Here is a 16914-nt window from a genome sequence, read left to right on the forward strand (position 1 = left end):
CATCGCCAGCGACTCATGGCAGCCCAGCTCCAGGTTGAGCTGTTGTTCAGCATCTTAGCTGTGGATGGCAGTGTCACTGGCCCTCATATGTGGGATCCAAACTGGGGCCCTGTGGCGTCCCAGCCAGTTCTTAACCATCACGCCACTCGGCTGGCCCTAAATTTTTTTAGTACTAAGTATTTTTTACACTTAGTTTTCCTATGACTTAGATTTTTTTCTCCCCTTGTTGGAACAGACCATTGAAATTTAGCTAGAGAAAGTTTTTAATCTTATATTGAACAGGTGCATACCTAAAAAGGAATATAATTAAATTGGTTAAGTATTCCTGAACCTTTTTCATATCCTCCCAGATAACTTGCTCTGCATGCTGAGGCCGTGTTTTTCCATGAGTATCATTTTCTGTGCCATCAGGGCATTTGATGCAACATTTCTTAAAATAATGTATAAAAGAGTAAAAACCCAGTGGTAGTAGGCTTTTAAACCAACTTTGTAGTTATTAATGTGTAAAGTTAGTTATTTTTAACCCAACAATCTTGGTTCTGAGGGATTAAATGGCGTTCCATTAACTGTTTCCAAGATTTTCTTCTGAGTTGTTGACATTCATTTTCCAAGCTTTGTATTTGTGTTCACTAGAACACAAATATGACCCATGGTAACAATGACTGCTCATGGCCACCAGTGGTTTTAAGGCTTCATTGATTGTTAAGACACATTCCTGTTTCAGGTACATATTATAATAGGAAAAAAGTGTGCATCTTAGAATCTGTGAAATAAGATATTCCCCAATATGTCTTCCTGCGATCCATAATTTAAAACAGATATTAACAAGACGAAGATACATTAGCATTGGAGAGCAATGCCATGTCTGTAGCTTTCGAGAGTCTATATTTTCTTATTATCTAGAAGGAGTAGCCCAAATTAATTGACTAATCCTGGCAGTCATCTCAGAAATATTGCCTTTGGGTCTGAACAACCAGAGAGAATCTGTAAGTGATTTGCCTTTCAGTATTCACCACTTGCTCTTAGTTATTACATTTAAGTTGGCAAAGAATTTTGCTCTGTTTTATCTACTAATAAAATACATACTTTCAAAAAAAGTCTGGCCAATTCAAGTCTTTTTTACACTTTAAAACCCATCTGAACATTTTTGTTGTTCAGAGTAAGTTAAATTGGAGTGTCTCCTCTAATCATTATCTTTAACTCTGTTGATGTTCTATTTAAGGATTTATTTGGAAAAAAGTTTGACACTAAAAAGTATAAGGGATTCTAAACTAGATAAGTTCTAAGCATCTCCTTCTGGAAGGAAGGAAATACTGGTGGTAGTGAGAAGAGTTAGAACACTGTTAACATCATCCGAGCAAATAGTATTGAGGGTTCAAACTAAGTGGGAAAAGAAATAGTCAATTACTAGATAAATTATAGAGCTGGAATGAACAAGAATTGGCACATGGCAAGATGTCAGGAATTAAAGATACTTGTTAGAGACAAATCAGGCAATAGCGATTTCTAGGTAATTGCTTAATGTCATTCTAAATATTGCCCGAGATTTCCCACCCCTGTTCCTTTTTTCATACCATTTCACTCTTCCCCCGTGTGCAACTTCCCCAGTCTAAATCTTATCTATCCTTTAAGGTTCTGCTTATGTCCTTTCTCTCCAGAAGTCGCCTTCAGGTGCTCTGTAAGTGGGGGACGTGCTGAACTCTTATAATACTTACAGCCTGTCTTGTTTTTTATTATTATCGTTTGCTACCTGATATTTGTCTTTCCTGCGCATCTTCTCACTCTAACTGGATAATGCCTTGTATATGAATAAATGGATCATTTTGAGTTGTTTTTGTTTGTCTTCAATAGATAAAAACATGATCCAACACCAAGTTAGATTAATTACTTTCCCTATAGCTTACTCCAAGGTAAAACAAAACAAGTGTGTTACCTACCTACTGTTCTTAGAAAAAAGCTCGGTTTGTAGTCTTTGAATTTAGATTTGCATCAATCATGTTTGGTGGGGAAATGATCACAGCAAGAAGGATTACTTATTAAGACGGTCAGTGCTTAGGCTCCTGCAACCGCAGTTCTCATCACTGTATAACTTTGCTCATTTCTTTTATACTTTACTGGTAGGTCCTTGGATTGTGAAACGCAAAGGACTGGTTCTTCTGTTTTTTTGAGGTACTGACATCTAAATGGTGAAACGGCTTGCATAATGTTACAGATTTCATTAAAGAAGTTTGCACCACAGCCGTGGGAATGGTCACAGTCTGTAAATCAGAGTCCTAGAAAGCAGTGCTTATGTGAGGTTTTCTTTAATCTCCCAGATTAGACAATTCAGAGACACTTTTGGAGAATGGTTCAGCTAATGTTTATATGTGACTTGCATCTCAATTCACTTAAATCTATCCCTTTCTTTTTGAATGAAGAATTTATGTCCTTGACTATATTTCCGTGGCTCTTAAAATATCGAGGACCTGTTTAAAGTATTTATATGTGGCTGCATATATAGTTTTCTTCAGCAGTTTTCCCTTAAAGGTTTTTTTTATAGAGTAATATAATACTAATATTTCAAAATCCAGTCAGAGATGCCAAAAGTCCTTTTTAGAATATAAACAGTTGAACTTGTCCGAATTAAATCATAAGTGTAGTTTCAAATATTTGGTAATGTTTTTGAGCTCACTCCAATAAGGAAAATGGTTGGATTAGAGCAGGAAACAGCATTTTAGAACATCTTCACCTTGCCATTTATAAACATCACTGTTCTTATATCATCAAATCCCAAACATTAATTCAGTCTTACTCTGTGCAAGGCACTACGCACTGTACACACTTTATGTCACTTAATCCCTAAACATTATTAGGTTTATAGTTATTATACCCACTGTGCAGGGGAGTTCCTCCTGAAAGGCAGGAAGGTACTTGACTTGTCAGTGATCACCCACCTCGGAAGAACCAGGGCCGTGGCTCCAGCGCTTCTGCCTGCGTGTGAAGTACAAGCAAGACTGCGAACTCCATGAGGGCCTGGGCTCTGCTCTGCTGCTCACTTTATACCTGTGCGAAGCGAAGCGCGATGATGCCTGGCACTTCCTGGATGATCTGTAATCAACATTTGTTCAATGAATTTGCTTAACAAAACCGCTTAGCAGGGCTAGGCGCATTCCTTGTAGCTTGGGTAAATGTATTCAGGAATCCTACAGTGGAACTCTAAAGACATTTTTCACAGAGAAACCTTGTTACCTGTAGCAGGAAGATTTAGGACTCTGAATTCTTGGAGTTCCAGGGGTTTTGTCCACTGATCTGTGAATTCGACTGCCACTGGATAGCATAGCTTCTGTGGGGAAATACCTTCTTACACAGTTTTCAAATGAACTTGGAGAATAAAGCCCATTGTCAGGTAAGTAAGAGGCTGGAGATTGTGGCTGGATGAGGAACGTGATGAACCTGACCTTGGGAACTCAAGGTCACTGTTACAAGTGTCACTTATAGTTTTTAAGACCTCAGTATATAAAAATAGAGAAAAGTTGAGCTTCTCTACGAATATAGGGATGGAAGACCCTGAGCCTCCATCGTCTCTGTTGCTTTCCTGTCTGCCTTCCCCTTCTTGTAGCAGCTTTTGAAAACAGATCTGAGAAACCTTAGAATGACAGTCCCTTCTCCAGACGAGTTTCTTCATTTTTGAAATGAAGAACCTTAGGCTTAGAAAAGTTAGGTGATTTCCTGAAGTCACAATTACTTTAATCACATGGCTCATTTGTGACAGAGGACTAGATGTGATTTCCTGTACCTCGTGCTTTCTAGCTCTATTATAAATTCTTTTAAGCACAGTTTAAATTGAATAATTAAATTTTTCTGTAACAACTTTAGTTTTATGTTTTACCATATATTAAGTCTTTGAAAAAAAATGTCCTTTGCACAGTGCCTAGATAAGAACTAATATTGGGCTGGCGAAGTGGCTCAGTTGGTTAAGAGCACGAGCTCTGAGCAACAGGGTCCCTGATTTGATTCCCACATGGGCGAGTGAGCTGCCTCCAAACTGAGCTGCCAACAGGTGGCAGGATGGTTCAGTGGTTAGAGCGTGTGCTCTTAGCAACAAGGTTTACAGTTAGACTCCCGCATGGGATGGTGGCTACGTCCACCCACAACTAAGGTTGAACACGGCACCTTGAGCTGAGTGGCCATGAGCTGCTGCCGCGCAGCCGGGTGGCAACTGGACTTGGAGCTGAGCTTGCTGTGCCCTCCACAACTAAGACTGAAGGACAACAACTTGGCTGTTCCCCTTCCCCAATTCCCCAACACAGTTTCCCTTCCCCAATTCCCCCCAAAAAAATCTTAAAAAAAAAAAAACAAACAAAAACTAATATTAACATATCCCTTCACAGTTTGAAACACTTTACATGTTATTTGATCCTCACAGCCCTATGGGTAGGAAAGACAGCATGTTATCACTATTCCTGTTGTAGAGATAAAGACTCAGAGTATTGTCACACCGCTAACAAGTTGTAGAACCAGAATTCAAAACTAAGACTTTCTCAGCATAAGATTTGAAGCCTGGACTTAACCTCAATGAACTGTACAGCCAGCCTGGAAGCCAACTGGAACCAAGCAGGCTTCTTGGTTGTGTGCTGGTCAGATGGGGTGGGTGGGCCACTTGGGGGGAAAGGAGCAGGTTTGAGAAAAGGTCCCTATCCTTGGACTCTAGCAAGGGAACAAGCGGTGGGTAAAGTAGGGGGAGTTTTTAAGAAATGGCGGAGTGAGTATACCATGTGTGAATTTTACTGAGGTAGCATGGTGTCAAGGAGCACTTCTCGGACCGCAGTTTGAGTTTCTTTTTCATTCCTAGTTACCTGTGTGACCTCAGGTCAGTTGATCTTTCTGAGCATTGGTGGTCTCATCTGTTAAGTAAGGATAATAATATATTAACTTTGCGAGCCCTGCTCTGACTGCTCAGAAGGTGGTTTTTTTTTGGCTTCCTACTGGGTTCTTTGTATTTCAGTATTTTTAGGCTGCATAGCTAAATTATGAACTGGTTACATATGTTCCTATACTGAATGCAGAAATACTGGGAGGCTACTACTGAAAGCGCATCAGAGAGACACCCGCTGCTGTGGGACAGAGAGAACTTTTATTGCTTTTTTTTGGTTACAGATTGGATCCCTAACCCATCTCAAGTCTGCTTCTCACTTTTTATTTTGGTTATTATCTATGAAATAGTAGTTAGTGAATTGCGCCATCATTAATTAACGTTTTTATTTTTTCTAGCTGTATAAGTTTGGAGAGACAGTTTCTATTGTTTTTTGGACAGACACTTGGCGACCAGAAAGCTTCTTTGACAAAGTGAAGAAGAATAGACAAAATGACATGCACACCTTATGCTTATTAGGTAAGGGCTTAGGAGTTGCCTGAAACTCTCAATATGGACTTGTCAGATTGTTCCCAATTTGATTTTGTGTTCAAGTGAAACCACTCTGTGGGCAACTAGCTAGAGGTAAGAAAGGATGCAGCCTGGCCGCTCTGCACGCCCCACTCCGTCCCATTCTCTCAGGGAGACATACGTTTTCTGCTCTAATTACCACATGGCTATCCCTGCATATGTGCCATAGTTCATGCTGCTCCCTTCTTATGCCCTTGCACGTCTTCCCAGCACTCCATGCCTTACACATTTGTCCACCAAGACCCTGGTCTGGTCCATTTACTGCAATTCAGCAGACTTGTATCGAGCATTTATTCTTACCAAGTTCCATCCTGTGTCTTCCTGGAGAAGTTCTTTGAATGCTGTAGTATTGATGCTCTCAGAATTACATACTTATAGATCTGAAAGAGACTCTAGAGACCACCTTATGGAAGCCTGTTTTATAGATGAATTTGAGGCCTAGAGATATTGAATCATTTTTCCCACTGTCACCCAGCTTGTTGGTGGCAGAATTGGTAGAATCCAGACAGCCTGCTTTTCACAGCTCTTCTCCCTGTATCATGCTTCCCAATTCTGTTTGCTACCTCGTGTGGAAAGAGCTGAACCGCTGTCTTTGTAGACTGCAGTGATGGTACTGAAAGAGCATCATGAGGACACGGGCTGCGTTATCCAGCAGACGCACTGGAATTATACTGGCTCACATTTACCTTCAGTCTCTATTTTACCCATGGAGGTTGTAAAAATACTGCTATCAAAGCTTTAATCTATGACTGAGGAACAGAACAGAGCTTAGTGGCATCCTTGATACCTTTGAAACAATACTTATGTTTTCAGAAAGCAAATCCGAGTGCTTCTACTTAGTGACTAGAGAATGTTGTGAACATTCCCGACCTGTGCCTTTATTTTTATCAAATAGGAGCACTCCCTCCTTGCCTCATGGAGCCCAGAGCGGTACCTCATAAACTATTTGGGGTGAAGGACCAGGTGGTGGTCTTTTTATATGTGTTTGTTTTCATATATAACAATCTGTTTTAGATGAGTAAGATTAGAAATGTAAAAAATACTCACTGTCACTACTGTAGTTACTCCATCATTCACTGGTAGCAAAGTGCTCACGTACTGGCATCTGTGCTCGGGCCGTACATTGAATTGCATTGTTGTAGTGACACTGTGTGGAGTCATCCAGAATACCTGCCGCACAGCACAGGATCAGGGCAGAGGGTAAACCTGTGATTTTGACCTCTATAGTAAGTACAGATATTCAGAACATTAGAAAAGATTGCTATTTGCCAAAAATGTTTAGGTTATTTGTGTAATATAGCCAATTCTGTTATTCAAACACATATCATTGGCATATGATCAGGACTCCAATCAATATCTCTCTTTTAATACAAAAAGATAGGAAAGTTTTACTAATGATTGGTGTTTCTTATGGAGTAGAAATGAGACATTAATATCTAGAGCAGAGGTTAGCAAGCTAGTGCCCATGGATCAAGTCCTGCCTACTGCCTGTTTTGTAAACAAAGTTTAATTGGAACACAGCCATGTTACTTCACTTATGTATCATCTGTGGGTACTTTCATGCCACAATGGCAGCAATAAATAGTTGTGACAGAAACCTATGGTCCTCAGAACATAAAATATTTATTACCTGGCCCTTTATGGAAGAAATTTGGCGACTCCTTATTTAAAGTGAAGTTTTACCTAATCTAATGTGGTATATGAGGGGTGACAATTAAGTTCGTGAACTCATCCTAGAAAAAGTGCTACATACCTCATTGCTGAATATCACTATGGTCACCTTCCAAGTACTCCCCTTGGGAAGCTATGCACCAACACTAGTGCCTAGTCCACCCTTCAAAGCAATTTTGGAACTCTTTTTCTGGAATGGCCATCAGAGCTGTCGTCGTATTACCCCTGATGTCATTAAAATGTCTTTCTTTCAATATTTCCTTTATCCTCGGGAAAAGAAAGGAGTCATTGGGGTGACCAGTTAGCTCAGTTGGTTAGAGTGTGGTGCTGCTAACACCAAAGTTGCAGGTTGGATCCCCTCATGGGTCACTGTGAGCTGCCCCCTCCTTAAAAGAGTCAACTATGCCATTGTGCATGAAAGCAATGTGTAACCAATGACCATGGCTGTTCCCCAATAAAAAAGTCATTGGGAGCCAGATCAGGTGAGTAGGGAGGGAGTTCCAATACAGTTATTTGTTCACTGGCTAAAAACTCCCTCACAGACAGTGCCATGTGAGCTGGTGCATTGTCGTGATGCAAGAGCCATGAATTCCTGGCGAAAAGTTCAGGTCGTTTTCTTATAACTTTTTCACACAGCCTTTTAGCACTTCTAAATAGTAAACTTGGTTGTTTGTCCAGTTGGTCCAAATTCATAATGAATAATCCCTCTGATATCAAAAAAGGTTAGCAACATTGTTGCAACAAGTTCTCGAACTTAATTGTCAGTTCATATACCCTGTATCCCCTGTTGATTTTCTTTCCCATTACCTTGTTTTATTTTTAAAATTGTCTTCCCTGCTGGGACTTTGTCTCGCCCACTGTTTTCTTCCTAATGTTTAGAGTTCTGGCACAGTGTAGCTGCTCAATAAATATTTATGGAAGTTAATTGGTTGGAGTTTTTTTTTAGTTTATTTTCTCGGACTTGGTCTTGTTAGCCTTTGACACAGAAAATCTTTAACTCTTGCTAGTTCATTCAGTTCCAGCCAGAACACATTCCTTTTATTCCATTCACATTGACACCTAATTAATTCTAGCTCTAGATCAGGCCATGAATGCATCTCTAACTTTTTTTTGGCTTGTGCCTCTATCCCACAATTAACTGGAATGCTATGTTTTCTTATTTTAGTTTATTGTCGGTGCAATTTAGAACTTCATTATTAGTTAGCTTTATAGTTTTGTCTTTGGATTTTTCCATGTAGAAAGAGGCGAGTCTTAACTTTTTTGAAGTTCAAGTATATGCAACTGAGAGATTAAAAAACTGGGACTCATTGGAGCTTAGATGAGAGAGACAGAAAGAGAGAAGAGAAGAGAGGAGAGAGAGAGGAGAGAGAGAGAGTTTTACAACAGAACTGAGAGGTTTTAAACAGAACAGGGAGAGAAAAGTCTTAAAAGGCAGTGTACATGATAACTTATCTATATATCCATAAAAAATGGAGGGAAGGAAGGAAAGTAGCATTTACTTTTTGGGAAGCTTTGGAAAGGCAGTTAGAAAATCAGTTTACAAGTATTTCTTGTTTATACCCAATGTGGAGTTAGGTGCTTTTGGAATAGTAAGCAAGTATTAGACATGGACCCTTGCCCTCAGGGTTTTAAAATTTAGTTGGAACTAACATACTGTGCACATGAAAGTTTGAACAACAATTAAGTTCTATTGTATGGAGAAGCAGGAAGGACAAACCAGAATTTTGGCTCTTGAACTCTCTAAGAGCTGCCTCTTTTCTTGGCTTTCCTGGGAAAAGACAAACAAAGTTAAACAATATATCTTTCTTGCTCCATTAACAAAAGCAGGAACAAGGTGTGAAATATAAGATACCATGATTCCAAATCCTCAAACCATAGATCTCATCATTTAGTCATCTGGAATTCTCATCATTTAAATTAATACATATTTATTGAGTGCCTACTATGGGCCAAGCCCTGTAGTGATTAGTGAGAATATACCATGGTAGGAAACCATAGAGAGTTTTACCTGGTAAGATAAGACTGATATATATGATGTAATTAGAGGTTAATGAAATGTAACATTGTATAGATATTTCAAAGAACAAAATGCATTTGAGGGGAAGTGAAAGGCTTTATGAAGAAGTTGGGACTTCTGCTACTTAGGGGCTGGATAGTTTAAGATTGGCTGGTGGGTGGGTGGTGGAGCCATGTGAGCAGATTTGTTCAGTAGGTATTTATGGAGTATCTACTGGGTACTTTGCATTATGCTAGGTCCTGGCTCTAAGATGAATAAGAGAAGCTTAAGCTTAATTCTAACAAGCAGAAATAGAGAGGAATAATTATGGCCTGTGTGAAGACGAGGAAAAAAATATTAAGACTGGTCTGGCTTGAGATTCATTCACTTATGTTTGATTACAAAGCATTTACCTGGAAAAATACTCCAGTCCTCTTCATTTTTAAAATATAATCCTGTAGAGCATATGATTTAAAAAGCTAAAAAATGGAAAATATTAAATTATAAACTTTACTATCACAAATAACATTTCAGAAGCTCAAGGTGAATGAATTAAATGTGTTGAACTTTTAAAAATCTTAAAATACCATTTAAAAGAATCTCAGTTTATTTATAACACTAATTGTGTTGGAGGCCACATTTTCAATAACAGATATGCATTTTTCCCTATATAGCCAGAGAAGTGGAAATATTAAATAATGATATTTCAAACCAGAAAAATACTTTCACTGCTGGTTCCAGGAACAGCAGAAATACATATAGGGGATTAATTTCTGCTATATTTTCCAGGCAAACTCTTTAGTATCCTTTATAAGAAGAACTTATAACTCACTTAGGAAAGCTGTAGAAGTCGATCACAAAGACCCCCTCAGTTGCACTATATTTATTTTTGCAAAAACAAACTTTGGCTGAACCGTTTGTTTTCCGCCTGTGAAACAGGAAGCAGCTGTTGCTGTTGTATACTGAAGTCTTCTGAGGATGTCCAGTGATTCTGCTTTCTTACCTTTTACCAAATAGTTCAGCTGAGCATCAGTGATTCAAGTGTGAAATATTGCTGACGCTTGGAGTGTCGGGCTTCATGAGAGTGTATTACGTGCGTTCTAGCCCCTGTGATATCTCCGTAGCTGGCGTCAGGGCTCGGGAAAGCGCTGTTAAAATATGACTGTTTGGTATGAAAGTGTTTATTAATAAGCTATTGGTGTACGTCTTACCATTCTTCAGAAAACAAAAGTCTCTTCAAAATGTCAGAAGAATTTTCTTGTATTGATGTTACATGCATGGAAACGTACATTCTAGTGCCTGAAAAATAATTCCGGGTAGGAACATAACAAAACTTTTCATTTGGGTCTGTGCAGTTAGTTACCAGCTAGTAGAAACGAACACAAAGATGTTGATTAGCTGTTAGGTACTGTAGATGCCAGTATTTATCTAACTCCTTCCTGTGTCTTCTTTTCTAAGAGGAAATTGGATTCTTTCAGGATGGTCTCAGGGCCAACCTCATGTTTGTTTTCTAACTAATTACCTTTACACAACCACAAGCTTCCATTCTTCTCTGTATTTCCAGTAAAAGTGGCTATATTCAAGTATGAGGGAAAATTGTCACAAACTCTCAAATGAGCATTTTGGAGACTTGAAAAGGATGTTTCCCCAAAACTTAGGTTTACATAGGATTTTGGATAAAGTAATTTATTAAATTAAAAGGAAACTGTTTTTCACTTCCTGCAGACATCAAAGTAAAGGAGCAGTCTTTGGAAAATCTCATCAAGTAAGTCTTATTCTGAGAATGCTTACATCTATTTTAATTCCTTGAACAATTCAGTAAATTCTACTTAAATGACATGAGTTTTAAAGATTGTTGAAAATCAGCTTTCATTAACAGTTAAAAATCAAACTTTTATGAAATGATAAGCTGTGTGATAGAGTGGAAACAGCGATAGGTTTTATGGATTCATTACTGAGAAAGGTGGTTGGCACCTAATAGGCACTCTGTAAATATCTGTGGAGTGAATTAACGAATTGGGAATCAGTAGACATGAGTCTGAGTCCTGAGTCTATCGCTGGTGATGTGCTCTTAGGCAAGTTACTTCCATTTCTAAGCCTTATTTTTCTCACATGAATAATGAAAGTAATAATCCTTTTCTGCTTAGGCAATGTCTGATACAGTAGCTACTACCCACATGTGACGACTAATGAACACTTGAAATATGGCTCTTGTAACTGGAACTGAATTTATAATTATAAATTATAATTAATTTAAAACTAATACTCAACTTAGTTGTTGGAAGACTTTGAAGTATATTTAGAACAACTTCAACATGTAAATCTACTTGTACAGCCATGAATTTTATGAAATCTAAATACAGGTCAAGAATGAATATTTCCAATGAAAATTTAACATTTGAATCAAGATGTGCTGTAAGCATAAAATACCAGACTTCAAAGACCTCATGCAAAAACAATCTCTAATAATTTCAATAGGAGTAAATGTTGAAATACAATATTTTGGATATACTGGGTTAAATAAAATACTAAAATTTATTTTGCTCTTTTGAAATATTTGTTAATGTGGATACTAGAAAATTTAAAATTATATTTCTTTTGGACAGTGCTGACTCAGAATTGTTTTGAGAGTCAGTAAAATAATCTATATGAACTGTTTTATAAGTTGCAAATGCTATGTATTATTATGATCATTGCGCAAACATGGTAGGTTTTTGAGTCATACAGACGTAAACTATCTTAACCTCCAAGATTTTCAGATATTTACCCCTTTACATTCTTAGAGGAAGAAGTGAAAAGTGGAATATGTGGTTTAAACATGGCAATGAATGTGAACATAGAACCTGATTAAGCTAGGTTATAGAACAAGTTTCCACTTATTTTGAATTGTTTTTGCCTAAGGCGTCTCTTTGAATAAAGGTAGCTTTGATTTAGACATTTATCTTTAAGTTGTTGGACTTTTATTTCTGCCAACATTTCACTGAGATCAGAGGGCAGTTGAAGTAGAACAATGAAAAAAGCTTAAGAAACTTCAGATAAACAATCACTGTACCCGTGCTTTAGTGTATGATTAAGGGAGGCATCATGTGCAGGCTTCAGACAGAATGTGGACGTGGTACTTGAGTGCACCTGGGGAAGTACTTCGGTTAAGGATGTCTCATGTAATTTCGTAGCTACGAACAATGGCGCCTCGTGTTATTCTTACAGGGGAAGGAAGATCTACGAACCTCCTCGGTATATGAGTGTAAACCAAGCAGCCCAGCAGCTTCTGGAGGTTGTTCAGAATCAGAGAACACGAGGAGAAGACCCAGGTACTCGAGACCTAACAGGGCTCTGATACTCCCCTAGTGCTGCATGGAGATGTGTGTATGCTAGAGCATCTGGCACGCAGATACGCCATCACCACTGAGGCAAGAGTCGATCTGAAGTAAATACATTCCTGTATAAATATTTTGATAAAATGCAGAACTCTATAATGAGATTTGTCCTGCAAAAATATGTTTATTCTGCTTTTTCTCATTCTCAACACTGAATCAGAGATAGTTTTGTCCAGGATGAAGACAAGAGAATTTATCCTTATGTTCATAATATCTAGACACAGTGCGTAGTATGTAATACACGGTCGATTGTCAGTAAACCTTTATGAAGAGGTTCTTGAATGAACGTGTCATTATATTCTGTTACAAGGTGCTGACTTCCTTTGAGTGCCTATCTCCTGATAGAAAGGGTATATAAAGAGATTCTTGAGTGGCCATTGCTTATTTTATTCTCATTAGAAAGCTTTGTTAAAGTCACAAAACAAATAATCTACAAGGGTGTTCTATATCCACACCCTTGTTCAGAGTTCCTCACACGCTTGCTTGTCCTCGTGTAAATAATTTGCCCCATTTTGATCATTGTTCAATCAGGACAGCTTTCCCAACTAAACAGCAAAACCATGAAAGAGCCAGCCCTTCAGCTGTTGCAAAAGAGTGACTAATACTAAAGTTCCCTAATGTTGGTTATTTTGAACTTTAGAGTAATGCCATAATGTCCATTATTTGTTAAGGGCTCTGTAGTTCACTAAATAATGTTCATATCTATTATCGTAGTCCTATAACTATGAGAGATAGTATTCCATTTTTAAAAATATGAAAAAAAACTGGAGTTTGTCACATAGCTAATTAGCTGGCTAAGCATAAACTCAAATTTATGTATTTATCGCATCCCAAATTTTTCTAGTATTTCTTGGTCAATGTGAACATATCTCAAGTAACTTATTAAAATATAAGCATGTAATAAACGTTGTTCACTAGAATCTATTTAACACAAATGCTATGCAATTGTAAAGCATATGGATATAGGTAATTGTTTATTAAATCCTAAAAACTTAAACTAAGGTAAGACTTTGTATTCTGAACCAGTAAAATTGGGAAGTACAGGTACTATTGTACTTTATTTGTCAGGTAGTACAAATGATTTAGAAAAGCCTTAGATAAGATAATTGTCCATCATTCGTGACTAAGGAGATTTAAGATTTGGGGGGCATCTTTCATGTACTTTTGGTACTGATGTTAGTTTTAACGTTGGATAGGTTAATACATTTGTTGAACTGAATGGTGGGTGGTATCGTTTTTTTATTAAACAGCAGTCACCGAGGAGACACTCTGTGTTGGCTTGGCCAGGGTTGGAGCTGAGGACCAGAAAATCGCTGCCGGCACTTTGCAGCAGATGTGTACTGTGGACTTGGGAGGGCCACTACATTCCTTAATCATCACAGGAGGCAGCCTGCATCCACTGGAGATGGAGATGCTAAGTCTGTTCTCTATACCAGAAACCAGCTCAGAATCCCAAAGCATTGATGGACTCTGAACATGGACATTTTCTATTTTGGATGTTAATTTCAGTCAATTTGTTATATACACATTTGTATAACAAATTGAACAGGTCTTTGGTTTACCTAATAAGTATCGAACAGGTGACTAAAAAGAAAGATGTTGACTCAATAATGTTTGGTTTCCTGAGGCAATGAGTTTTTTCCCTCTTATATCATCGGTTGTTGCTGGTATTTGGCAGTTTTTCAGGATGTATACACATGGAGCCAACCAAACTGGAAACTTGTAGATAGACAACCATAAACAGAGTCGTTTAAAAGCAGTTTTGCCTTATGAACCCAGACTACACAAGGTGGAACTTTCTTCCTTCTTAAAATGTCAGCTGTCCTGACTGTGTTGTCCTGACAGCAGTTGGTATGAGTGCGTGTAAACAGAGGTGGGAAGAGTAAGTCCTACTTGCTTAAAGCTCATCCGAGCACATGCCACAAAATGACATCATTCCGAATTGCCTTGTCTTATTTAGCTGACATCCTAATTATGTAACTCATATTCTGTATTTTGGAGGTTATATAATTATTGAATTATAAATGTTCAGCCAACCATGTACAGTTGCTCTTTGGTTTTAAATAGCAACTTTCACATCCTAGCTGACAACTGGAAAACTTTCTGACTACAAAATAAAGATGAACAAAATTTAAGTTTGAAGACAATAATGGATTAGTCAAGATTCGTCATATCACTTAACTCAGTTAATATGCCACTATATATGGATGAAAGTAGTGACATTTTTCTTACTCGTAAATAACACTGCATTTATTCTGTTTCATGACCACAGAGTTTTATACTTTTTGTTCATAACAGAAATAGCTTTGTTACCCACTAGTTTAGTTGGTCTAACTCTGAGTGTTTCCATAGCATGATCAACTTATCTGACCCTTTTGCTCAGTAAAGTTGTTGGAAATTGAACAGATACTTCTCTACTTGCTGGGAGCATCAGTTAGCAAGAGATTATTTTTTACTTATTTCATTTGAGATAAGAGATTTTTTAATATATATGAAACATTCCATTTTGTATCTATCGGACACAAAGAGGAGAGAGGTAAGGACATTTAAGTACCAGTGCTGTATTGTTTTCTCCTGAGGTGTTAAACCAAACTTTTAAAAATTACAAAATGAAGGACTTCTGGTTTTGGTAATGGTGGAATAGCTTATAATGTACAAACGCTCTCAGTTATGAACTTTGGACAAAATACCATCGCTGTGTAAAGGCACTGGGGAGTGACCAAAAGCAGGCTGAGACCCGTTCGTACGTGGCTTTCCCCTCAGGGCATCCCCAGTCGTCCTGGTGAAGGGCAGCTGGAAGGCAACAGGACATGCAGTCTTACTGGCTCAGGTAGCAGAGGAGGTAGGGACTGCTAGAGAGGCTGTAAATTGAAGGCGGAAATCCCAGAAATGAGGGTGGCACTGAGGGAGGAGGCTTTCAATCTATGTAATTTCCTCTTAACTCTTTGGCTAACTCCTGAACTGTGCACGTGCAGAGAAGACTGCAGGGCACCTAGTGGAAAGGCACGGCCGAAACAGTAGAAAAGCTGAGCAGAGTCTGGTGCTCTATATTGCAAGAAGTCAGCGTTTCGAGTTTGAATTCTGACAAGTTAGAAGGCTTGATAAGCACCTTAGACTTTGCATCAAATCCCTAGAATGGCCATGTATTAGTAGTAAACATTATGCCCTGACTAAGGGTTTGTGCTAAAACTAAGGACAAGACCTTTAACGTAAAATCAAGCCTCCATAAAAACCAAGACGATCAGCCAATAATTTAACTGCCTGTTAAAGCTTAACATTTGTCAGACCATGATAACAAAATGGGTCTCTTTAACAACTAGACTAGAATATATTATGAGGCATGCAGAGAAACAGGAAAAGATGCTTTAAAACACACACACACACACACACACACACACACACACACAGTAGAAAGATCCTAGCATAACCCAGCTACTGGGATTAATAGGGATTTTAAAGCAGCTATTAGAACTATAATCAGGATGAAAAGGAAAGGTTGTTGAAATGAATGAAGATGGGTGCTCTCAGAAGAGAAATGAATACCAACCAACCAACCAAAAAACTCAAATGGTTGGACTTAACAGCAAGCAGAGTGCAGATGACAGATGAATAGAAATTATCCTGAGGAATGAAGAAAAAAAGAATGGAGGGAAGAAAAAAGCACAGAGCCTCAGTGCCATGTGAGCAATATCAAGCAACGTATATGTAGAGTAGGTCCTTGAATAATGTTTTGTTATAATGTTGGTGAGAAGAAAAACTCAATTCACAGCTGAGGCCATAGTGTGGAGTTGACACCTTCTCCCCATGTCTGCATGGGTTTTCTCCGGGTCCTCGATTTCCTCCCACATCCCAGAGATGTGCAGGTGAGGTTCACCGGCATGTCTCCATGCCCCGGTAGGAGTGAGTGTGTGCGTGCGTGAGTGTGCCCTGCGGTGAAAGGGAAATATTCTTTCAGTATGCTAAGTAGGATGAGATCCAAGCATCAGTGATGAGGCTGATCCTTGGGGTTCATAAACAATACGAGGCTGCTTTTCTGAGCTGCACCCGCTCCATAATCTCAGTACGTCTGGTTCCTTTGTCTCTTCTTGGTCCTCTGGCCACAAATGTGTACTTTGTGCTGTGTCTCCTACCTTCCTCATTGGGCCTACATCCTGACCCGTGGAGAGGGGACAGAGTTTAAAAACCATGGGTAATTAGCTCTTTGCAATCACGACTTCCCAAGCAGAACAGTGCTCCTCTCTCAGTTGTAGCTCTTGTGGGTTTCCAGAACTGCTGGCCACCAGGACGGCATTGCCTGGGGAAGTCTTTGGAAGCCATTGGAAGTGTTGGCTCCAACTAATGTAACTATAAATGTAGCAACTTTGTATTGTAAAGTAGAATAACAGTCTGATCTAACTTAATGCCCAGGGTGGAAAACAGTGATGGCTAATCAGACCTTTTTTTATTTA

The 16914-nt window shown here is 38.6% G+C and overlaps 1 protein-coding gene across 1 annotated transcript in view; it reads left to right on the forward strand.

The window, feature by feature from the left end:
• The window catches only part of DPH5 (diphthamide biosynthesis 5), a 29027-nt gene extending 13473 nt beyond the window's left edge, over positions 1–15554 (forward strand). Inside the window, exons 4-8 of the mRNA XM_019623820.1 lie at positions 3349–3385; positions 5251–5371; positions 10815–10854; positions 12297–12400; positions 13717–15554. Coding sequence (XP_019479365.1) covers positions 3349–3385; positions 5251–5371; positions 10815–10854; positions 12297–12400; positions 13717–13940 — 526 coding nt within the window. The 3' untranslated portion in view covers positions 13941–15554. The remainder of the gene's footprint in view (positions 1–3348; positions 3386–5250; positions 5372–10814; positions 10855–12296; positions 12401–13716) is intronic.
• Positions 15555–16914: the final 1360 nt, after the last annotated feature.

This window comes from Hipposideros armiger, unplaced genomic scaffold (genome assembly GCF_001890085.2).
Source record: "Hipposideros armiger isolate ML-2016 unplaced genomic scaffold, ASM189008v1 scaffold_563, whole genome shotgun sequence".
Classification (NCBI taxonomy): Eukaryota; Metazoa; Chordata; class Mammalia; order Chiroptera; family Hipposideridae; genus Hipposideros; species Hipposideros armiger.